The sequence below is a fragment of the Corylus avellana genome, chromosome 2 (assembly GCF_965113065.1).
Source record: "Corylus avellana chromosome 2, dhCorAvel1.hap1.2, whole genome shotgun sequence".
NCBI classification, from domain to species: Eukaryota; Viridiplantae; Streptophyta; class Magnoliopsida; order Fagales; family Betulaceae; genus Corylus; species Corylus avellana.
Window position 1 is genome coordinate 16,632,279 of NC_142491.1, and position 23,901 is coordinate 16,656,179.

The window sequence follows — 23,901 nt, forward strand, 5'->3', positions numbered from 1 at the left end:
GCAAGCTTGGCTCAACTCGGCTAAGCTCGTATAAAGCTCAAATTGGTAGTTATTCACATAATTTCTCTTATTAATATTAAAAATTGATGATTTTTTTCTTTCTTATAATAGCATCATTTTATTATAAAATGATGTATATATCCGCTCTATTTGAAACCAACCTTATTGTATTGACTCGGGCTCCATATTCCGTTAGCCAAGCTAAGCAAATGCTCATATGCAAGCTGGTTTCTTGAACTGTTTAAGAGTACTTAAAGTTTAAATTTATAATAAAAAAATAAATTAATAAATTAAATATAAGAGTCAGCTTGTGAACTGGCTCGGCTCGGCTTGACTTATTATGAGCTCGAGCTCGATTTTTTGGATCGTCCTTAAGCTCAGTTTGAGTTCGAGCTCAAGTAAAATTTAAATAAGCTGAACCCAAACAAGGAAAACTCGCTCAAGCTCGGCTCGTTTACACCCCTACCTTTTCGAGTAGGTGGGGCTTGTTCATGGACTCACATACCCCTAATAGGGCAAGGGTATTGCACGGTATCTTAATTCGAAGAAAATTTTATTAAAAAAGTGAGACGGAGGAAGTTTTTGTTTGATGAAATTTTTTTTTCAGTATAGGAGCATGACTTTGACTCTAGGGATGAAATCAGTATTTGTCATTATGCGAACAAAGCGTGAATGCAAAAGCCAAATCTAATTTTTTGGTCCAATATATAACCTATATTTGCACTTGAGCTTCCTTTGATTGGGACTGAAAGCAGATATATGGTTTCAATAATATGGTTTATGGGAAACAACAGCCTTGGATTTCAAGAAATTCAGATTCGAAATGAAAAAAATTGAGGTAATTAAGGGCGGAACCCGAAGGTGCCCTATACGGTTTAGGGCGTTTAGGTGCAGGACTCACTTGCTCGTACATCTTTTATTGCTTTGAAAGCAACTCAGTGAATAGCCGAATTACCTGAGCAAGGCATCTTAGAAAATAGAAAACATAACTTAAGGACACATAGGAGGAAGCAATTTTCTTGACGCTCGTCTCATTATGCTTTGGATTGGGCCTTGTTCGTCTAGTCGAGTTCTTGTCACTTTGCTTATTTGGGGGACCCAGTTGCATGAAAAAAGAAATCCACTAGAAGATTTGTTCGATCTTCCAATGTTCTTGGGTGGATCAAGTCATCGCACAAAGTATGGTTATTTATAAATATTAGAGTAATAGTTTCAACCTTCCGTTGTCGTCCAGCGGTTAGGATATCTGGCTTTCACCCAGGAGACCCGGGTTCGATTCCCGGCAACGGAACTTTTTATCTTTTCATTTAATATAAAGAGCTACTAAATAATAAATAAGAGAAACGTTAAAATGCTTTTGGGTGCATTATTTTCAAGATTGTGTTTTGAATTAGGCTTCGTTTGGTAACAGCCTTTGGCCAGACACTGTTTAGTGTATGACCCATTGACCAGTTTTCCCCTCAACATTTGTTATATTTTTTTACCATATTGTCCCTCTTTCTGAAATTTTTGCTCAGCGTCTCCCCAACCCCTCCCCCCCCCCCCCCACACACACGCGTCCCCCCTGCCTAAACACAGATTTTCTCCCCAACCCCCCCTGCGCTAGCCCCTGGGCCGCTGGGACAGTCCACAGCCACAGCCGCTGAGAACGTGAACGTGTGGTCCGAAACGGCGTCGTTGCTTCCGCTTTTGGGTGCATTCGTGGCCAATTCTTTTCTGGGCCGCTACCGCACTATTGTCATTGCTTCTCTTATCTACATTCTGGTTCACCTCTCTCTCTCTCTCTCTCACGTTGCTGCTACACAGAAAAATTGAGAATTCCTCTGCTAATCTATCTTTGAATTGAAAAACAGGGACTATTCTTGTTGACTCTGTCGGCTATGCTTTCGTCTCTAAGCACTTCTTCTGACTACTTAGACACCAAAATCGTACTGGGTTCTTCAAATCAGGTCCAAGAAATCTTATTCTTTGTATCTCTGTATATAGTTGCTGTTGGGCAGGGCGAACACAAGCCTTGTGTTAAGGCTTTTGGGGCGGATCAGTTTGATGGGCAAGATCCAGACGAGTGCAGATCCAAAAGCTCATTCTTTAATTGGTGGAACTTTGGTGTTGTTGCGGGCAGCACAGTAACAATAATGATGATGAGCTATATACAAGAAAACCTTATCTGGGGTCTAGGATTTGGAATCCCCTGTATTGTGATTGTCTTTGCTTTGGGTGTCTTTTTGCTTGGTACTGGGACATATCGGTATAGTGTCGAAGGGAAGGGGAAAAGCCCATTTGTGAGAATTGGTCGTGTGTTTGTTGCTGCACTGAGGAACTGGCAGACCAAACCTTCGACTGTAGCTACTGAAGAGGAAGTTGGTAGAGCCCTCCCGCACCATAGCTCCGAACAATTCAAGTAAGAGAACGATTCAACGACAATGTCAAACAAAAAGGAAAAAAGAAATAAAGGGTAATACTGTAATTTCACATTAGGGGAAGGACTTAAACAGTATCTAGGTTGTGCCATGCCTTTTGCCAAACACCACCTTAGATCCCCAGGATCCGGCTTCCGCATGCCTGCGGGTACCGTTTTCCACTTAAAAAAATTAGGTTTAAAATACAAATAATATAAAATTCATTAAAATTAAAAAATTCAAAGTTCATCAGAGGCAGACGTACTCTGATGAACCATCGCCGGAGCTCAGAGGCCTCTAAACTCAAAACTCTATTTCAATTGGTATAAATTCTAGGTCCTATTTCATATGGGTATTGAATTTGGGGGTTTCTTTTTTATTGATTTTCTGGATTTAGCTTAAGTTTGTGGATATTCTATTTAGTTAATGAGAAAATGTTGGGGAATGGAAAGAAAATGTTGGTTTTGGAAAGATTGTGAGTTTTATTGGGTCCTACTCTTGTTTGATTTATGGGTAATTGGCCTGGTTAGTTTTATATGTTTTTGTATCAGAGTAAAAAACTTTCCCTAAAGCTTCGTATAAGAGAAAACACTTTTCAATCTTCACCTCCTCTTCTTCTTCTTCATCTCCCCCAACTCTCACACTATTTCCTTTGAGGATTAAAAAGAAAAAATGGTCCATCCATGGCTGGTTTATATAAAAATGAATTTTATATGCTTTTATCATTTTCCATGGATGAAGCATGGAAAATTATCCTTGCCTTAAAAAAAGGGTCAATGGTAGTGAAAAAAAAAAAAAACGGTGTGCAAGCTGGGGGAGATGAAGAAGAAGAAGAAAAGAAGAAAAGAAATGAACGAGCCGGAGAAGAAGAAGAGGAGCAACAAGAAGATGAAGATGATGTGCAGTGTGGAGTTTTTTAGTTTTTTAATATTTTTATTTTTTAAATTATTGATTTTTTTTTAATATTAAGTGAATTTTATATTATTTCTTTTAAAAAATTATTCTTTTATTACCCTAAACGACCCAAACTGGGTCGTTTTGGGCTACTGCATGGTGCGGTAGTTTTGAACTACCTCACCTAAGCCGGATCCAGATCCCCATGATTAATCACCCTCTAATTAAATTTTGAGATTTTTTCTAACGTATTCTTTTAGCTTTGCCTGACCGTCTTTACAGAATACGCTTGTTTGTGTAGACCGCTCCTGCCTAAGAACAATGAAACTTTTTATCTTTCTTCTAACGTAGGAGCACATGTTTTCGATGGATAATAGTTTGTTAATCCTTTTGTTTTTGTTACTTTTGATAAATAAGTACGTATACTTGAGACAAGATCTTCTAGAACAAGGAGTATACATGAGACAGATGGTTGGTTAGGTAACCTTAGACTAGATATTACACAAACTTGACCTCTACCTACTGCAGACTAGTTCTTATATATAATGGATTGACTCGGATCTTTTAAGCATAATATCATGGCCCAAAAGCCACCAGGCTGATAAACTCTCACGAGTTTTTATCTATGGAGAGGTTTGGCATATCTTCGAACTTTCGAAAGGGTTGCCGTCTGATAAATAGAAAGTAACGAAATTGTTAGGGCTATAGAATCAAAACAATCATCTATAATGATATATGAAGATCGAAAAGCTAAATTGAAGTTTTGATTAAATGAATTGAGGAGTGTGTAGTTTGAAAGAGAAAATAAATTTTTTATACTCGGTCTACACCCGATTGAATTATTCTTTATAAAATAATGATAAAATAAAAATATAATTTTTAAGGATTAATTTTGTATTAATATAATTTCCCGCGGGAAAAGCAGAGGACTAAGTCAGTCATAGACATCCTTTGTAAGTGCAACGCTTGCGATCGTTAACTACCGCCTAATGCCAAGTGGGGCCCAACAAGTCTACATCGTGCGAGACGTGGAACCCAGGTGGGCCCGGCGGCGTTAAACTCAGTCAGCTCGGACTCCTCCTCCTCTTCCTGTCAGCACCGAGCCTACACAAACCCCCTTCAACACTCTGAACGCTACCAATTAGGTCCAAGGGCGACCACGAACCAACGCTAGGGCTCAAATAGTGGAATCTGAAAATGGCCGATTCTAGTTAGTCGACCATTTTTTCTCAAGGAATAATGTCCGTAGCGGAGCTCAAGGAGCGCCACGCGGCGGCCACGGAGACGGTGAGCGAGCTCAGGGAGCGACTCAAGCAGAAGCGGCTCTCGCTGCTTGACACGGACGGTGCGGAATTTTTGGAATTTTTAGGGTTTTCTTTTCGATGCGTTTGTGTTTTGTGTGTTTTGGTGTTTCGTGTTGCTCAGATCTGTTTGGTTTGTGTGGTGGTGAGTATTGCAGTGGCGGGGTACGCGAGGTCGCAGGGCCGGACACCGGTGAGCTTCGGACCCACGGATCTGGTCTGCTGTAGAACACTGCAGGGTCATACAGGCAAGGTACTTGATATACGTAATGTGAATGTATTTTCTTTTTTGATTGTTTTGGTAGGCTTTCTATCGTTTGCGCAATTGTGATTGTATAATTTGTATTACCAGAAGAAGTTTTGAATTGTGTTTGTATTTCGGGATTTTCTAGTTAGGGAATTGGGTAGGACCATAGGAAGGTATGGAAGTTGTGAGTCACTATCTGGAAACTGGAAGAATGTGTTATGGAAAGGTATTGATATTAGGGTAACTCTACGATGGGGTTCTTAGCGATTAAGATCATAGAATATTATGGTGGAGAAATGTAAACCGTTTAAGTGAACGATTTTAAGAACTTACCGTGGACTTATCTTGGAAAGATAGAGGATCCTAATCCTGAGTTTATGGACGATACTGGAAATTGCTACAAACTCTTCAGCAGAAGTTGTAGTTTCGTAAGTGTTATGAGAAATAAAAGAAGCGGTCAAAATGGGGATAGAGCTAGGTCATAGAGGGAAAGTAGGTACTTCGTAGTTATATTTCTTAATATAGGGTAAGTTAGACATCCAGTTCCAGTTCTGGAATCTAGTTCAATGAATTTTGTGGCTACACCTTCAACTCTTCTCAAGATTTGAGAATTCCAATTTGGAAAGAAATCTTGAAGTTGGCAAGGACACATTGTTAGATTTCGACATGGTTATGGGCCACCCAGGTATGTAACTTCCAAGGATCTAGATGCAAGGACACAATAACTTATGAATTCCTTTGAAAATTTATAAGATCATACAGATACATACCTTTCAGCATCTATTTCTATAGTAAGAAATTAGAAAGTAAAATCATCATATGTATTTATTTCCTCTCTCTTCTCTCTCATAAACAACATTTCCCTAACAAGTGCCCAGCATTGGTGGTCACGATTATGTGAACTAGGATAGTCTTGTTGAATCGTGTTTTTCTTATTTGTGGTAAGAGACAGATAAGAGAATGTCCGAATATCCCTATATTTATTGTTAATTTGGGAATTTGTGAAAATGTGATTGAATTGACTGGAAGATGGTGCTTTGTTGTGCCACTCTCATTAGTTTGATTCTTTTTTCTAATCAAAACAACAAAGATAAGAAACACTAGTTTGATGCGTATTTATTTATTCTCATATACTTCTTGGATTAGGTAACCAGGGAAATTGGGATCTTCAGAGTATCCCTGGGAAAGACAAAGAAGCTAGAAAGCCCCAGAGCCTAGGCTCAATTTGTTTTTTCCCTCTTATTAGTTGGTTTCTTAAGAGCAGGGTTGATAGGTGCAAGAGTATGGGAACTGAGGCATTTTAATATTTTTATATGGAAGATATGATGCCCTTGCAATAGAGATAACAGAAATGGTAAACCTTGTGGCTGCAGAATAGAAAGTAACTTTATTCTTGGGCAATTTTAATTATTCCTTTTCTTTTTATGATAAGTCTACTTATCAAAAAAAAAAAAAAAAATGATAAGTTAATGTTATGATATTGGCTGGTAGTTTTTGTAATGTTTATTACTAGAAACTAGTACCTAATTTCCAGTTGTTTTACTTTTGGCCTTTCTGAGTGAGTGTTAAGCTAAGAAATACATGTTTCACCTATTAGATTGCTATCATTGTTATGCCACTTCAAGAAGATGGGGTTAAATAGAAGTTTTAATCATTAAGAATTTTGCAGGTGTATTCATTGGATTGGACTTCTGAAAAGAATCGAATTGTCAGTGCATCTCAAGATGGTCGGTTGATTGTGTGGAATGCTTTAACAAGCCAGAAAACTCATGCCATAAAGCTGCCTTGTGCATGGGTTATGACTTGTGCTTTCTCACCGACTGGTCAGTCTGTTGCCTGTGGTGGTCTTGATAGTGTCTGCTCTATCTTTAACCTGAATTCCCCAACAGACAAGGACGGAACTTTACCAGTTTCAAGAATGCTTAGTGGGCATAAGGGTTATGTTTCCTCCTGTCAATATGTTCCAGATGAGGACACTCACCTAATCACCAGTTCTGGCGATCAAACATGTGTTTTGTGGGATATTACTACAGGCCTCAGGACTTCTGTTTTTGGAGGTGAATTTCAGTCTGGACACACTGCAGATGTACTAAGGTATAGGTGACTTTTAAACATTGGTAAAGCTGATTTGTGTACAAGCTAATTTTTGCACATTTTTTTTTAGTTATAAGAGAAAAATTAGAGGTTTGTTTCAACAAATCACTTGCTTCATGAATTTGAAATACCATGTTACAACTAATTGTTTCAAATCCACATATTGGTAATGTTCAAATTCATATATATATATATGAATTTGAACTAAAAATTCAAGTCTTAATCACTCTTTAAATGCTTTCATACAAAATCAATTATTAGTGGATATTCATGTAGTTAATTATGTGATGAATTCTGTGACCTCTTGAACGCTAATTGCCCTGGAGAATTTTCCTTTGTTCTTTTGTTCATGAAACTACCACACTGCATCCATATTTGTGTTTTGTTCGAGTGATGTTTGAGTTTAGAGTATTCATTAAAAAAAAAAAAAAAAAAGATGTTTGAGTTTAGTGAACTGGACTCAAACATGTTTGTTCAAGGCTTGTCGATGGACTTTGGTACAAAAGGAATCTCCTCCCTCCATACACGAAAGGTGGAGGGTGGGTTCAATCCATCATGAGTGTGTGCATGCTAGGTTGTATTTGCCTACCCAAATATTTTCCTGTTCAACGCATTATTTTTATTTTTATTTTGTTGCTTTCTCAGTGTCTCGATCAACGGATCAAATTCAAGAGTGTTTGTATCTGGTTCGTGTGATGGTACTGCCCGTTTGTGGGATACTCGTGTTGCAAGTCGAGCAACGAGGACATTTCATGGACATGAGGGAGATGTTAATTCTGTGAAGTTCTTTCCAGATGGCAATAGATTTGGAACTGGTTCGGATGATGGAAGTTGCAGGTTATTTGATATCAGAACTGGGCACCAACTCCAAGTATACAATCAGCAGCATGGTGATAATGATGTCCCACATGTGACCTCCATTGCATTCTCCATATCAGGAAGACTTCTCTTTGCTGGATACGCAAATGGCGATTGCTATGTGTGGGACACATTATTGGCAAAGGTACGTTGCAATTTTTTTTTGATTAAAAGGTGGTACTTTGTACATTAGAGTGCTCGCTATTACTCCTCAGGCTACTTTTGATGTGTTCAGAATTGCTAAGAATGTAAGTGTCCAATTCTGTAAATTTATCATCTTTGCATTAAGGGAAGGGAAAAAAAATGTAAGTTCTTGTAGTGGTGCTTAAGTCGCAAGTAGATCTTCTTGACCATGCATTCATATTATCTCTCCAAACCCCCCCCCCCCCCAAAAAAAAAAAAATCCAATAGATTTGCATGTGTTTATGAGAATGTGAAATTAAGTGGATCTTGTGGCAGGGCATGCTAATTATTGACTTGGATCTAACCCCTCACATGTTTTGTGGTAGATGGTTTTGAACTTGGGATCTCTCCAAAACTCACATGAGGGCCGGATTAGCTGCTTGGGTTTGTCAGCTGATGGAAGTGCATTATGTACAGGAAGTTGGGATACAAACCTAAAGGTTAGTCTGCACCTTGACCTGGCTAGCACTACATAAATAGATGCAAATTAAATGGGTAAAAAAGAATGAGGCAATCTGATTTGAAGTTTCTCTGCGCAGTCTGTACTCCAATGCTACATTTTGTTGCCCTCTGGATGACACTGTGTGATGAAAAGTGGAATTATTTACATGTTGGACTATAGACTTCCTAGATGTAGTTCAAGTGCCATAATTGTGAATAAAATAAAAATGGTTTCCTGTCTACTAAAGTTTTATATATCCTCAAAATTTCCAATTGCAACAGATGGGTCCATGCTTCTTTTTGTGATTTATGTAGTTAAATTTTGCATCCATGAACAAATTCAGAACAAGTATAAAAATTAGAGGAATTTGGAGAATGACAATGGTAGAGATTTTGGACAAGTCAAGAAAATTCCATACACGTGTGTGTACACTAGCTCTATGGTACATGAATCTAAAGAAAGTCTATTAGTAACTTTCATGAATGTTTTGTTTATTATTTAAATTAATAATTTGAATTAAAAAATAAATGCTAATTTATATCTACTGTTAAATCTGTGTTTTCAAAGCATAAACTTCCTACCATGGTTACATAATTTTTTCTTCTTAGGAGGTGGCAAATTGGCAATTGAACCTTACTATGTTGTATCTGGTTTTATGTTGGCACTTGGTCAACTTCTCTTCAGAACAATGTCAATTTCCTAGGTATACTAGAAGATGTAGTTGCAGCTCGACTTAGCATTGAACCATAATACTGAATATCAATGACTTGGCATTCATTGTGTATGTCAGCTACCCCCAGTTCCTCGTTGGTAGTCATGATTTAGCACTATACAACTAATTCTCTTATATTGACATACGATATCCGTTCTTTCATTAGGGAGTACTTGCGATGAGTTAACTTAACAAGCATAGTTTTTATTTACAGAAACTTATCAAGCATGTTTTTTATTTACTTCTATTCATTTTTCAAAAGAAAAGATATAGATAGATGTTCTTGATTGCAAGCAAATAAAATCTGAGCTCTGTTTCCTTGTTCTATGTAGATATGGGCTTTTGGAGGGCATAGGAGGGTAATCTGATCCTTTCCAGCAGAAAAGGCTAACTTCTTGAGTTTCTCTTTCCTCAGGCCCATGGTTCTCATTGCCTTCTCATGGCATTACATCCCCTTGGTAAAATGTTTTGTATCCCTACTATGTTACTAGGGTATGAGAAACCATAATCCTGTAATGTTGTTTGTTGTAATTTAGAATACTGACAGTCCGAATATTGGAGAAAAGAAAAGTTATTTCCGTTTGTTTCTATCCGCATGCTGCCTATTGTTTTCCTTTTCCCCCATTTTCACTGGTCAATGTTTCACCATGTACATTCAATCCTTTATTATTATTATTATTATTATTATTATTATTTTTCCTCTTTTCTCCCTCATTTTGATATTGATCAGCCATGTGGGTGGGGATAGGTTGGCTTGCGTAACTGATCATATAATAGGTGCTTCGCTCCCTTTCCCAAGAATCGCAATGGTATTTGGCTAGCACAGAGTGATAATATAACTACTTCTTTGCCAAGATCTGCCTTTACATTTGGTTTACAAAAGCAGGAATTGCCAACGTAACAGCAACCGTGCTGAAAATCATCAGGCATGAGAGACACGGCTAATGAGACATGGGGGAATCGAGTGCAATTATGCAATATGAGCCGCTAATGAAAGAGTTCTAAGAGGCTCGCTCATCAGCCCGAGGCAGCTGGGTCTTGCATCTTAGGCTGCCCAAGTACTTGCTGGGTAGGTGAGCACTACGAAACGTCGAAACCCTTTCTCATTTGCTGCATATGTTGCATAATTGCACCTCATCCAAATCCCTAGACGCCCTCATTAAATTGACACCAGCGTCACCAACCGTACTGGACCCAATCTACCTAATCTAGCATACCTAGTAGGAACGTTTTACAATTCTAGGTTTGGTGAGTTAACACATAAAGGTGTGTGACAAACGATTTTTATGGCATTGGTTTTGCATTGCAGCAAAAATTGATTGATGTGAAAAAAAGAAAAATAAAAATTAAAAAAAAAAAAAAAAAAAAGTAAGAATGTCTAGTATGAAAAAATGAAAAAAAATTATTTTGTAGTGATTTTTTTTTATTTGAAAAGTAATAAAAAGTTATTGATGTGATGTAAAAAGTAAGAAAATGTTGAAAAAATGAAAAAAGTGGGGGTTGCCTTTGCCTTGCCAAAATCCTTTATCAAACGGACCCTTAACCCAACTTGAGTGACAACTTTATAGTCAAAATATGAGGGTGTTTTCCACCCCTAAATACTATTTTTCTCTTTTTTTTCAAAAAAATCAATATAAAAACATTCTCATTTTTTATATCACATCATTCACATTTTACATTCAAGTAATTAAAGTCATGACATCTTATATTGAGATGAGTTAACAAAAATGCACAAGTTGTTTAGGTTAACGCAACCTTTAACAAAAATTCTTAAGTCGTTTAGGTTAACGCAACCTCCATAAATTTATAAGAGAGAACAAGAGGTGAAAACATTTTCCTCCAATTTCTTACAATGTGGAATCCAATACAAGCTTGGATCTACTTTGTTAGGAAGATCACCATTGGAGCACGATATTCTCTATTCCAAATGAAAACCATTTCATTATAAAAATTTTGTTTTGTTTTGTTGCATCTAGCTGTCTACATCATGTCATATCATTTAAAGCTTCTAAACAACATGATAACATATACACCATTAAATCAACGTAATCTAATTTTTTAACCATTAAATGACACCTAGTTCTATAACCGTTTAGCTGGTATTTTTTTTTTTTTTTTAACATTATACATTTTGATGACCTGCTTTGCAATTTTTCTTGCTAGAGGTGGAAAGATAATGTCATCCAATTTCCAAGCATTTAGATTGATTACAACAATTTGCAAACAATTTAGTATTACATGCCAAGATTAATGAAAGAAAGTGCCTCAAAATTCATATCACATACATGAGAATAATTATCCAATGAGCCTGACATGGTATACTCGAGTACATTATGTAAACAGATGAACAGGCAAATAAGCTAATAAGCTCAAAATAATGTAAATGAATACCACAGAAAGCTTAAATCCAAAACCTACTCTACAAGTATATTTGTTTGTAGCCATCCACCTCTGCTCTCATTTCTTAAGAAAGAAAATTCCGAATTAGTGGCGAGTGAAGCATTCCTCAACACAATTCTAGCCGCTTGCCACAATCTCGTGAATGGCATCACTGACAGCTTCGTCCTCAGATCTGACAGCCAGTTTCATTGCAACTTCCTTTGGACCATCAATTCCAAAAGCTATGCGCACAAGAACCCTCACATTGCCTATGTATACACCAGATAATAGACTAGTGTGTGATCTCGAATTGCTTGGAACAACCTCTGTGCCCTGAACAACACCATAAATAAATGGAAGGTTAATTATATCAGCTTCTACAGAGATATTGCAGTCAACAAATTTTAAGCCTAGTATACAACTTTTTCCTTCTTAAGGAACAGACTTACACCCCAAAAGGACTTTAGGGGAAAAATAAAGGGAGGAGGTGGAACTAAAGCCCTTGCTTATCATGGTGTGGCCAGTATGGATACAGATCCCCTACAATCCCCTGCCCAAAGAGGAGAGGAGGGGGCCCGGGAAATTGTAGGGGTGCTATAAGGGGGTGCCCTGCCCGAGCAGGAGGGCCCCTTGGGTGGGCTCCCTGCTCAGGTAGGGGATCCCCTCACATACCCTTGCCCAAATAATAGGGCACAGAGGTAATAACATGGATCCCCAATTGTAGGGGTACTCCAATAACTTAAGACACTAGTTAAAGCTGGACGGCTACTTAAATTTTATTCTTTGCATATCTGTATTCTGTAGGTGTGGAACAGAAAACCCACCGTACGTATAAAATAACCAACTTCCACATATGCTGTATAACAAACCAGATGTTATTTTACATAGCATTCAAATGCGTATGAAGTGATCACCCAGACCATTAGCAGGGCATATTGGTCCTCTAGTAAGCTCCAACAAAACAGAAGTTTCAGCCCTTTAGTCAGTCTAGTATTTTAGGTGCACTATAGAAAAGCTCGTATTATCAAGTAATTGCATAAGGATAATATCTGCATACTTCCAAACAATTGCATCATAAGCAGATGATTATGCAAGCACAAAATCTTAATGATTTACGTACCTCACAGGGCTGCATGCCAAGAAGGTTGATCACAGCATTTACAGCTTCAGTCAAGCTCTCCCTTGGGCCAAGGCCATATTCATCTACTCGCTCGCAATCTGCGCCCATGTTTTCCCATGCATTTCTGAAATTCGAGACCCCCACTCTCAACATGTAATCAGCTGCTACAACCTCCAGGTCCTCTAACTGGTATTCATCTTCAACACCATCCTCCTCTGCCTCACCAGTGGTTGTATCAACCTGGGAGAATCACCAAATATGCAAGATATGAAAACCAAGTAGCATATGTTGATGATCGACATTAACTTCTCGAATCCCTTCTTTCAAACATGCTATGAATTTTGTCTTTATCCTTCTATAGATGCTAATTAAAGAATCTATGGATAAAAATAACTTCAGATAATTTACAAGCAGTAATGGTTTAATCAGCCAGTAGAAATGAAAGCTTCTCAAAGAAAAAACAATGAGATTGTTTTCTATGTTTTTGACTGAATGAAATACCAAGTGGAGCCCCTAAATAATTTATACTGTATAAATTCTACACGGAAAACAAATTTAAACTGAATATGATGTTGTTACTAGATAAAACTGATCAGACTTCATTTGAGAGCAAGCCATAAATTCTTCATGAGGTTAATGGGAGCACTTGTACCTCTTTAACAGTGAACCTCAACATGTTTGAAAATTTTCCCACAGCTGGGACTCCTTCTGGTTTCTCAAATGCCACAAAGATCTGTCCAGGTGTGTCATAAGGGAGAGCTCTGAGAGGCTTTGTTACTACTTGAGAGAATTCCTCTGCTTCTGAAGCATCCACGACAACAGTGACCTGGCAGGAAGCAGAAAGAATTATAAAGGGATTCCCAAGTAGGGTTGGTAACATGAAGTTCTGCTTTCAATAAGATAGTCATTACTTGTTCTAGTAATTGTTCTGGAATTGTATTGGTGCAGTTGTACTGGAACACAACATGCCCATCAAAAATATGCTTAACAACATTCACCGAGTATTCTGTTTCTGCTTCAGTCAGTTCCACAGGTGCTGAAGACTGGTGAAAAATAACACAATTCCCAATCAGAAACTCTGTATAACGTACATCATAAAGAATTGATAAAAAAAAATCCAGTCATAGTACCTTGAAAAGCTTCCCAAAGTCTGCAAATTCAGGAATAGCAGAAAGCAACTTTTCATAAGCATCAACAGTTGATGCCGGAGCAGTTGGTGGAGCACCCAGCCCTGTTGGCTTTTTACCTGGGGCTTTCTTCTCTGCAAGTGGCTGAGACTTAATCTCCTTGGGTACAGAGTTAATGTCAAAAGGTTCTTCTGAAGGCTCCTGTATCCATATTAAACACATTAGGTGATTGCCTTTCGAGCACAAAAGCAAAAAACAACTTGATCAATACATACATAATTCTTCAAACTTGTCTCAAAGTTGACAAGTGGGAGATCCAGTGATCCAAATAGGAAGTCCTTCACATCTTTGTCAGTTTCAACAACTGAACCATCACCTCCAAGTGTATTCAGATAAAGTGTCGCCCTATCACGAACCTGTGGAAAAATCAGCATCCACAGCCACTTGACATAATCTTAAGGATACAAAAGTTTTAAAAAGGAAAAAAAAAATTATAAAAGACAAAAAAAAAATTTTGAAACATTTTTCCTTTCAGAAAGGTGAAAAAGGACAAGAATACATTGACATTACAACAAAAATATTTTCCAAACACGAAAAACTAGAAAGCACGGCAGAAAGACCACCTATATACATTCATATATAATATGTTGGAGATGACCACAATATAGCAAAACCTCACAATCAAAGTATAATGGGGAACTCACCTCATCATCACTGTCAAAAAGACATCGTCTCAACAGAACGAATATGCGAGGCTGAAATAGAGATCAAAATGAATATTTCAAACATACATCATTAACAGCACCACCAATACATGTTATGAGCAGGAGAGGCAAATAATACCTTCAATGAATCAACCATGGCGCCAAACTTTGCCAATGTGCTCACAGCACTGGCCCGAACAGTTGCATTCTCAAGATGCACTCGATTGTAAATGTACCGTATATATTTGCTGGGATCTGAGGTTTTTGGCCCTTCAATCCCCAGGAAGTGGAGAATCTAATAAAATTAAGGGTGAAATGATGTTTAATTATGAAAAATGAAAAGCCAAGAGCTCATTGTTCAGCAAATGATAATGGAGTACAATGCAACCTGTGTGGAAAGATAGGTGAATTCACAATCTTCAATGAACTCGCACAGATGAAGCAACCCACTCTCTTTTGCATCAGGGATATCTCTTATGAGGATCACAATTGAATCTACAATTGCTTTTTTGTACTCAAATCCACCTTCTTCTCTAAGAATATTGCTTAGGAAGTTCATCCTTTAAAAAGATTAAAAAAAAAAAAATCTGTGTTACTAGAGAAAAAAGTTCTTCGAACATCATGTCCAGTGAAGATATGAATCAAACCAAAACCCATAATTCCCAAATGTGACATAAAGCATGCAACATATCACTCACAGAGATCTGTATTTCAATGGGAACTTCAAACACAACGATCTTATGGCTTCCACTACAACAATTTTGAACTCATCAGCAATATCAGACATGAAATTTGTTATCTGCTTCATCAGGCGCTCCACACTTGATTCATTTCCTGTCTTCAAAAGTGTTGTGATGGCAAGTGTGGCAATGCTTCTGTTCTGATCAGAAATTAGACTCTCCATATCAATATTGCAGTTAGTGACAGCCATTGGATGTGTCATTGCCACCTACAAAATTTACAAAATTATTTAATGAATCTGGAAAGGAATCCATCAGGTTTAACAACATATAAATGAGTAAACATGATGCGATAAGCAAGACAAGCAAGTTTCAGATAACATGATCCAATGTCTTCAAGTTGATTAATATTGCTCCGGAACTTCAAGCATCTTTGATATATAGTATATAATTTATGCCAAAAAAATAACAAAAGAAGGCACCACCCCCTCCCAAAGCTGCGAGTCATTTTGTTTTTGCATTCACTTCCCCAACAAAGATAAAGTAGTGAAGCAGCATAACATTTGAAAAGTGCTGAGAAAAACTTGTAGTAGCACAGAGAAATAGTTAACCTTGTTCAAAGTGCGGACAGCAGCAAATCTCAACACTGGCTTGGATGAGCTTAAGAAGAGCTGAAGAACAGTAATTGCTGGAGTCAATTCTCTACTTGTAACACCATTGAGCTCTGTGATTGCTCTGGCAGCCTCAAAAATGACCATTTCAGCCTTGTGACGTAAACAACCCTCGAGAAAATCATAAAAAGGGCGGTCTCCTGTTTGTGTGCTGGTGGCTGATTCACGAATAACCTGCACAGAGAATACTTGTAAAGATGACAAAAAGAAGTAACTCCCCTAGTGAACAATATGATAGAGCAGATACACACCTGACTGGTGTAACGAATCAAGAGGCATTGGGCCAAAGGAGAGCGCACCGTTCCCCTTGTCAAGCTGGTAACCAACTTGCTTACAGCTAGCCGATCATTCTGCCTTATCTGCAAGTTTGAAATGGTTATCAGAACCTTTTAATTCTAAATGAAATATTTAAAATATTAATCAATGATGACTGTTGGCCCTTGAAGTTCAAAAATTATAATCATGAATAACACCATATCTATATAGTCCAAAAACAACTGTGAAAAATCACTTTACACCTGTGCACAACCTAACGAATTCATAATGTAGAGTGATTTAGCTATCCAATCCTAATGTTTATAGAGAACAAATTTACAGAAACAAGCAAAGATCCTAGTAAATAGGCAGCCTTAAATAGATGTCTCTTACAACCAACCATTTACCTAATAAAGCAAGTATTTACTTTGATAATCATGTGATCAAATCACTACACATTTGGTTTTAGAGTCTGATTGGGATTCCGTTAGGCATCCTAAAAAGTATTTTTAGTACCTAAAAAGTTGTGCCAAACAAAAAGCTGATATGTTTGGTAAAAAAACTTCAAAAGTACTTTTTTGACCTTTTTACTCTAAAAATAGCAAGAACGCACTTTCTTAAAAAGCTTAAATTGAAGCTTTCTTCTTCTTCTTTTTTCTAAAGAACTCTTTTTGGCTTAAAAATCTCTACTTTCTAATGCAATCTCAAACACGCTCTTAATCTACTAACCTACTCCACAATCTCAAAAAAAAAAAAAAAAAACCCCGAATATAAATCAAAGCAATAATCCAGCATACCTGATGAAGTAAACCCAGTGCATGAAACTGTACAAGGGCTGCCCTTGATTGAACAGCTTCCTGAACCTCATTACTCCACCTCTTCACAATCTCTGGGTTTGTCTGTGGCCAAAATAAAATTGAGAGGACAATGTAGGACAAGAGAAATATGCATATAAAACTTACTGCTATGAACAATTGGATTATACCTGGAGCAAATGAATCCCACTAACTAAGGCTGCACTTGCAACAACTGGATTCTTGTCAACAATTGCTTGTTTCAAGTATCGCTCAATTTGGGTCAAAAGGGTTCCATCCGTTATCCGACAAAGGACACGAATAGCATTTGCCCGATACATGTCCGTCTTGCTATTCATGTCCTTCATGAGGGAGCTTGTCACAATAATAACCTTTTTATAGAAAATAAATTAACCCATTCAGTACCTATCTTTGAACAAATGAGGGGCATATAAAACAAAATAAATTTTTTACTGAATAAAAATAGCATTTAAAACAAAATAAATAAACCGACTAGGGAAAGTAAACCTCATCTGCAGAAGGAGAGAGCTCCTTTATCATCAGATAAACCATTCTCCTCAACCCTATATCTCTTGACTGGAAAAGTTTAGTCACAGCAAAGAAAACTTCTGTGGCTTCGACCTATAAATTTTATCCAAAAACACAACTTCAGAAAAGGATTGACCACACAGTAACATAATTCTGCAAGTTCGATATATAAATTTAACGCACACAAAAATTCATCAAAAAAATACAAGAATTGCTAATAACACGTCAAAGAAGCATGGATCTTCTACGGGAATAAAAATCCAGAAAGAATGGTAAGGAAATAAAATGACCTTTGTGAATGTCTCCCCTTGATTCAGTAGGTACAAAAGCTTTGTAATAACCTGAAAATGATAAGACATGAAGCACATTAAGAATCATTTCCTGAGCAGCAACAAAGAAGTAATTAAACAAAATGCGGACAGAGAATCCATCTGTGCTAAGCAAAAACCTGAGAGCATCTCCTAGGATCTAGTTGAGGGTCATTGAAAACTCTAGCTTCCTGTAGAACGGCACCCTTCTCGATCCCCAGAAATGGAGAGTACTCCGCTGTAAAGCAATGCAATACAAAATTAGGATCAACTGTTCCTATTTGAACTTGTAATCTACAACAATTCACACGGTTAAGATTGCATTGCACCAAATGGAAGGGGAAGCTACAAGATCTAAATTCCTAAATCGTCAGTATCAGAGTGAACGACATAATCAGATTTGTACATTTCCACGATTTATACCGTGATTTCAAGCGCGGGGATAATTGCAACCTAACTCCGAAAATCATAAACAAAATGAAAGCAATCAGATCAACCAAGACTAAACCAGATCAACGAATATTACGGACCAAGTCACTAATCCTTTCAATTTTTGATTCCTATTATCACCAAACGCATTCATGATTGAAACAAAATAGCAATGCGTAAACAGATCTGGAACCTGAACGACTGATCTAACAGTGTAATATACAAAATTGAGAATTCAAATTGAAATCGTTTTCGAATGTAAGGATAGCAAATACAAAAGTGATAGTCAATTGGGGAAGAACACGGATTTGAAGCGGTGCAAGAAATACCTTCGTCGTCACGATCATCGTCCTTCTTCACTAGTGGCTGAGCCATCGCTGAATTTGATGAATCTTCGAGATCTAGAAGGAACGCCCAGAGCTCTACACTCTCTCTCTCTCTCTCTCGTTATGTGAGAGCACTGGCCTAGGTTTTTGAAGAGGGCTCGGATGCGAATTAAGACGACGATGCTGCGCAACCCACAGGGCCAAGGAAGGTGGGCTCGAAATGGCGTTGATCTGGTGCGGGCGAAACTATTTGATGTACTTGCAGTACAAAGGTACTCACCCAATTGAGTGCGCCACGTCAAGAACAAAAATGGAATTCCTGAAATACCCCTAAAATTTTTAGAAAATGACGTGAGAAATGAAAATCCTTCCAAGATCCAACCGCTCGGTAAGGGAGTGCGATAAATCCACCGTCGAATGACTACTGCTCGGTGCAGAATCCTTTTGAGATATGATATTTAATAGATTTTCTTACAACTGAAATATAATTACGGTGATTTGGCATGAGAAATCAGCCATTGATTTTTTTCTATTACAAATGCTCGTTGCTATAAAAGGCTAATTTTCAATATCACATCATCTTAGGGCCTGTTTGGAATGCATTTGATGAGCTTAAAAGTGCGTTTAGTACTAAAACAATTCGTTTAAAGAAAAAAGTAATTGTTTGATAAAAAATTTAAAAACGCTTTTAAGGATCCAAAAAGCTTAAAAATAATCAAAATTCACTTTTGACAAAAGCTTAAAACTGGAGTTTTTTGCCAAAAAGAGTTTTTTTACTTAAAAATTCTATTTCTCAAACACAATCTCAAACATACTATTAGTACAAAAATCTACTAAATACATTCCGAAAAATGTCTCTCATTTGAGATAAAAAGAACAATTTTTTTTGAATGGTTGTTACTAATTAAAATTAGTAATTATTATTTCAACATTCATGAGAGAAAGAAACGTGTCAAAACATCATCATATGATTGAAAAATAATTCTTATATATATAGGGATCGAGTACTTGGCACAAATTAAGTCTTGTGCGCGCTTTCTATTAAAATGATGACACATGTCACACATCAATATCAAATAACAAAAATAAGTGTTTGTGAAAATATCAAATCTTTATCTTAATCTTTTAATTTTTTTTAAAATTTATTTATTTCATGGTTTTTTTGAATTTTGTAAATAAGGGATGTATTTAGTGTTTCCACCACGCTCACTTTTATTGTTTCATATAAATAAGCAACCTCGATCTAAACATCTTGCGACTTTTTTTGATAATATTTGGAATAGTTTATTTGGGAACCTAGACCTTACAAATATACTCAAAGAGAACTTAGATCTTTTAGATTCATAAGAAAAATTAAACCTTTTTATAAACACAAGTTTTGAGATTAATTTTATTAATCACTAAATTATCCGTTCAATAGAAAAAATCACAACAATCGTAGTGACAATTAATAGATAACAATCGACATGCCATATATATTCCTTATAACTTCTTCTCAGAAACACAAAATAGCCAAAATCAAAACTATTTTATATTTATATCGTATCATATCATTAAAAAAAAAAGAAAAAAAAAAAGGCATTAACAAACAAACAAAGTGGGTATAGTGTTTCACATATATAAAGCCCCCATAGGCATGACAGCAAGCAGATACCGATCGACCAAAATCCCAAAAAGAAACAAAACAATCCATCAATGTTCATGTTAACAACACATAACAACGTAAATCACACCATCATTTTTTATACAAGTTCACGGCCAGAGACAATGGCAATCAATATTGCGCGCTATGTGCGTGAACACTGATAATATCAGGTGTACACGTATGGTGGTAAACCTAATTTTAGAGAATCTAGACTCGAAAAGCTGAATCGATATATGTCTTCATCATCATCGATGCTCTTATCCAGTTATCCCGGAAGTTAGTTAAGAGTTTGCTGATCAGATCACTGGCCATGCTTATTGCTGCTGCTGGCTTTCCTGCCCATGATCTCCTGCGAGTGGTCACTGCTGCTTGAGGAGGAAGGGTTGAGCCCATACTCGCTCGTGGCCTCATATTCGCTGCTTCCGCATGCATTGCCTTCGAGTGCCATCTTTCTAAACTTCTTCATGTTGGCGCTGTAGGTGGCCGCATCATACTCAGAACTAGCACTAGAGCTCATGTTCAAACTTTGCCCTGCTTTTACCCCCTCCTTCAAGTCTTCTAGTGACACATCACCTTCCAAGGCACGTACAATCTGTTCCATATATATACAACTATTTCATCAATCTCATTTCTCTCTAAATATATATAGAAAAAACTCTTTATTCCCTACCTGGCTCATTTTAGGTCGCCTTCTTGCAGAATGCCTAACGCTTGCAGCAGCACATGCCACCATGAGTGCCATCTCATGTGGGGGATAATTGTTCTCCAAACGTGGATCGGCCAGCTCACTAAAGTTCCCGTCGTCCATTGCGCGCGCACAAAGAGGTCTAGCCTGTTTGATATGGATTTTCCATTCCATTCCATCACAATTACATGGATAAGAGAAGTGAAAATTTAGCAACAAAAAAAAAAAAAAAGCTTGTTAATTTGTGAAGGGGGGAAAGCTAGCGTCCAAACCCAGTCAACCAAGCTGTCCTCCGATTCGCCGCTGAGATCCACAGGCCGCCTTCCCGTTATCAGTTCCAAAAGCATTACACCATACGAGAAAACATCAGATTTCTCAGTTAGCTTGCCGCTTGATGCATATTCAGGAGCCAAGTATCTGCATTAATTTTATTTTAGCTTAATTTTTTAAAGATAAATGATATATAATTTAACATAATTTCTTATTAATTACCCAAATGTTCCCATGACCCGAGTAGAAACGTGAGTGAAGTTGTCCTGATTTAGCTTTGCCAACCCAAAATCCGCCACCTGAATATATAAGTCATGATAATCAACTCACATCAATCAGCAGAAAACATTTAACAAATATAAACATTATATTATATATACACCTTTTTCCTTTTCTTTGTCTGTTGTTACATGCATGCATGGAATAATTAATTAAGGCAATAACATATATGTAACAATATTGCTCACACCTTGGTTTCAAAACTGTCGTCAAGTAGAATATTGGCACCTTTAATGTCCCGGTGAATGATGCGAGGGTGACCTACACGTATCAAACAGATTAATTATGAGAGAGAGAAAGAGACAAAGACACAGAGAGAGAGAGAGAGAGTGATTCATGTAAAAAATTACTAACAATCTTCGTGCAGGTAAGCAAGCCCTTTGGCTGATCCCAATGCGATTTTGAGCCTGGTAGCCCAGTTCATGGTTGGGCGACCCTTTCCTGCGTACGTTAATATGAACAAAATGAGTGATATTTATATTAGAATTCAAATGATTATATTTGTCGGTTTATTTTCATTTTAATTAAATATTTAATGTGTTAAAGTAATATGTTTAAGTAATTAGGGCGTTGTTTAGTTCGCAAAATGTTTAATCATATCCATTGAAAAATGAATAGCTACTACAGAAATAGAAGAGAGTTCGATAATAACATACATGTAAAAATTAGAATTGAATCAAAATTACAAAAAAACCAATATATATATATATATATATATATATATATTAAACTCATATTAGATAAAAAAAAAAAACCTAAAATAAAATGGATAGCCAACCATGTTAAAAATAGCTATATCTAGGATTAATTAGTCCATTCTCATGGTTTCAATGTCTATTCCACAAATCAAGCGGAGCCTAAATTTACATATTCCTATCCGCTTAAGTTTTTAGTATAATTGGTAATTTAACATAATGTGATATACTTTTTTTATTCCTTACACGTGCGAGAGAGAGCTAGAATATTAATTAAATAATTAAATTCATTAATTTAATTATATGTAAAGCAAAGGCGTATAAAACATACCATGAAGGTGGTATTCAAGGGTTTTATTGGGAAGAAATTCGTAAACCAACATCCTTATGCCTCCTGCAATGCAATACCCAACAAGTGACACAAGGTGGCGATGATGGACACGGCTAATAATTTCGACCTCTGCCTGGAACTCGCGCTGTCCTTGCCCGCTACCGGATTTGAGACTCTTCACCGCAATTTCCTTGCCGTTTGGCAACACCCCTTTATGCACGTACCCGAACCCTCCCTGACCCAACAGGTTAGCCTGAGAGAACCCCCCGGTTGCAGCCTCTAGGTCATCATAGCTGAAGGTGCTCTTGCTGAACCCAAGAGCCAGCTGGGAAGGGTGTGGGGGTGGCAATGGGGTACTGTGAGGGCCAGAGAAGTTCGAGCTATGGTCACTGCTAACGTTCACGGCCGGCGGCAGTCTCCTGCCAGGAGGAGGAGGTATGTTGAGCATGAGGCCGCGGTTAGTGTTGGAGCCGTTGTTCCATCCTCCTGCATATGACCACAAGTTCTATTCTTGAGGATTAATTAATTGGACTCTTTGATATTCAATTGTCTTAGAATTAGGATCCTCACCATTTCATTTCAACTTGAGTAATTTTGTCCCATCTAACTAACGCCTTAATTAAATTTGTAATTCCATCCTAATAAATGATATTAATTTGAGAATAATATTAAATACCATTGGTTGGATGAGAAGAGTAGTACTGCCGCTGATCTTGCTTCTTCTTTCTGACACATGACAAGTAGAGCAAAATCATGATAATTATTAGAAGCAACAGCCCTCCCCCTACCGCAACCCCTATAATGATAGGCAAGTTTGATGAAGAGGTGGAACCATCATCGGATGACGGCGTAACAGAATCAGATGACGACCCGTTTGGTGGTGAGAGTTGTCGTGGTGGCGGCGGAGGAGGTGGCTGCGCTTGATTGGGTGAATTGGGTGTTGAAGGCGGTGGTGGGGATGAAGGTGGTGGTGGCGGTGAAGTTGGTGAATCATCGTTGTCATCAGAAGGCGGGGGTGGAGGTGAAGGGGTTTTGGGAGAGGAAGGGGGGAGGCCAGGAGGGGGAGGAGAAGAGTTTTTCTGTGGAGGTGGAGGTGACAACGAAGGTGAGTTCTTAGGTGGTTGGGATGAGCCTGGTGGAGGTGGCGGAGACGCTGCTGGCGGCTTTGGTGTTGATGGTGGTGGCGGTGGCAAAGGTGAGTCCTTAGGTGGTGGCGATGAGGCCGGTGGAGGCGGTGATGATGACGGTGGCGGCGATGTTTTTGGCGGTGGAGGTGATGATGGTACTGGTTGTGCCGATGGAGGAGGAGTAGTTGGTGCTGGTGGTGAAGGTGATGCAGGTGGGGAAGGTAGAGAATCGGAAGGCTGTGGCGACGAATCAGACGCCATTTGAGGAGTTCTGACCAAGATTATGATCGATTAAAGGTGCCGGCCAGGCCCCACCTCTCCTCCAGAAGAAGAGTGACCTCTAAATCATGCAAACATGCATACAAGGTAAATGAATAACAACTTTCAGCAATAAAAA

General features: G+C 37.8%; 3 protein-coding genes and 1 non-coding gene across 4 annotated transcripts; 2 read left to right on the forward strand and 2 right to left on the reverse strand.

Moving 5' to 3' along the window:
* The first annotated feature begins 1,219 nt into the window (after positions 1–1,219).
* TRNAE-UUC (transfer RNA glutamic acid (anticodon UUC)) lies at positions 1,220–1,291 on the forward strand. The gene has a single exon. It is a non-coding gene; the product is annotated as a tRNA-Glu (tRNA).
* A 2,976-nt stretch (positions 1,292–4,267) lies between these two features.
* AGB1 (GTP binding protein beta 1) lies at positions 4,268–9,720 on the forward strand. Its single transcript, XM_059587117.2, has 6 exons — positions 4,268–4,638; positions 4,753–4,847; positions 6,511–6,935; positions 7,581–7,938; positions 8,303–8,416; positions 9,463–9,720. The coding sequence occupies exons 1-6, from the start codon at positions 4,533–4,535 to the stop codon at positions 9,496–9,498; spliced, it is 1,134 nt and encodes a 377-aa protein (XP_059443100.1). The 5' UTR covers positions 4,268–4,532; the 3' UTR covers positions 9,499–9,720.
* A 1,613-nt stretch (positions 9,721–11,333) lies between these two features.
* On the reverse strand, positions 11,334–18,691 carry LOC132179032 (coatomer gamma-2 subunit, putative / gamma-2 coat protein, putative / gamma-2 COP). The gene is made up of 18 exons (XM_059591651.2): positions 18,476–18,691; positions 17,858–17,955; positions 17,700–17,750; positions 17,389–17,502; positions 17,052–17,252; positions 16,864–16,965; positions 16,063–16,170; positions 15,752–15,985; positions 15,159–15,409; positions 14,849–15,020; positions 14,600–14,755; positions 14,461–14,511; positions 14,032–14,172; positions 13,760–13,957; positions 13,541–13,672; positions 13,282–13,455; positions 12,630–12,869; positions 11,334–11,842 (listed from the first exon to the last, which is right to left on the reverse strand). The coding sequence occupies exons 1-18, from the start codon at positions 18,519–18,521 to the stop codon at positions 11,648–11,650; spliced, it is 2,664 nt and encodes an 887-aa protein (XP_059447634.1). The 5' UTR covers positions 18,522–18,691; the 3' UTR covers positions 11,334–11,647.
* Positions 18,692–20,273: 1,582 nt separating this feature from the next.
* On the reverse strand, positions 20,274–23,765 carry PERK5 (Protein kinase superfamily protein). The gene is made up of 8 exons (XM_088512596.1): positions 23,054–23,765; positions 22,372–22,863; positions 21,706–21,783; positions 21,542–21,612; positions 21,295–21,371; positions 21,075–21,219; positions 20,788–20,949; positions 20,274–20,709 (listed from the first exon to the last, which is right to left on the reverse strand). The coding sequence occupies exons 1-8, from the start codon at positions 23,763–23,765 to the stop codon at positions 20,419–20,421; spliced, it is 2,028 nt and encodes a 675-aa protein (XP_088368722.1). The 3' UTR covers positions 20,274–20,418.
* Positions 23,766–23,901: the final 136 nt, after the last annotated feature.

Excerpts from the sequence above, each read along its gene's own strand:
- PERK5 (XM_088512596.1), bottom strand. The coding sequence starts at position 23,765 with ATGGCGTCTGATTCGTCGCCACAGCCTTCCGATTCTCTACCTTCCCCA. Across the intron at positions 21,784-22,371 it reads ATACCACCTTCATGGTATGT|GCCCAACCATGAACTGGGCT; the intron begins TTTATACGCCTT and ends CAGGAAAGGGTC. Across the intron at positions 20,710-20,787 it reads GGCGACCTAAAATGAGCCAG|ATTGTACGTGCCTTGGAAGG; the intron begins GTAGGGAATAAA and ends TATATGGAACAG.
- AGB1 (XM_059587117.2), top strand. The coding sequence starts at position 4,533 with ATGTCCGTAGCGGAGCTCAAGGAGCGCCACGCGGCGGCCACGGAGACG. Across the intron at positions 4,639-4,752 it reads CTCGCTGCTTGACACGGACG|TGGCGGGGTACGCGAGGTCG; the intron begins GTGCGGAATTTT and ends TGAGTATTGCAG. Across the intron at positions 4,848-6,510 it reads TGCAGGGTCATACAGGCAAG|GTGTATTCATTGGATTGGAC; the intron begins GTACTTGATATA and ends AGAATTTTGCAG.
- LOC132179032 (XM_059591651.2), bottom strand. The coding sequence starts at position 18,521 with ATGGCTCAGCCACTAGTGAAGAAGGACGATGATCGTGACGACGAAG. Across the intron at positions 17,956-18,475 it reads CGATGATCGTGACGACGAAG|CGGAGTACTCTCCATTTCTG; the intron begins GTATTTCTTGCA and ends ATTGCTTTACAG. Across the intron at positions 12,870-13,281 it reads TGAGGTTCACTGTTAAAGAG|GTTGATACAACCACTGGTGA; the intron begins GTACAAGTGCTC and ends TGATTCTCCCAG.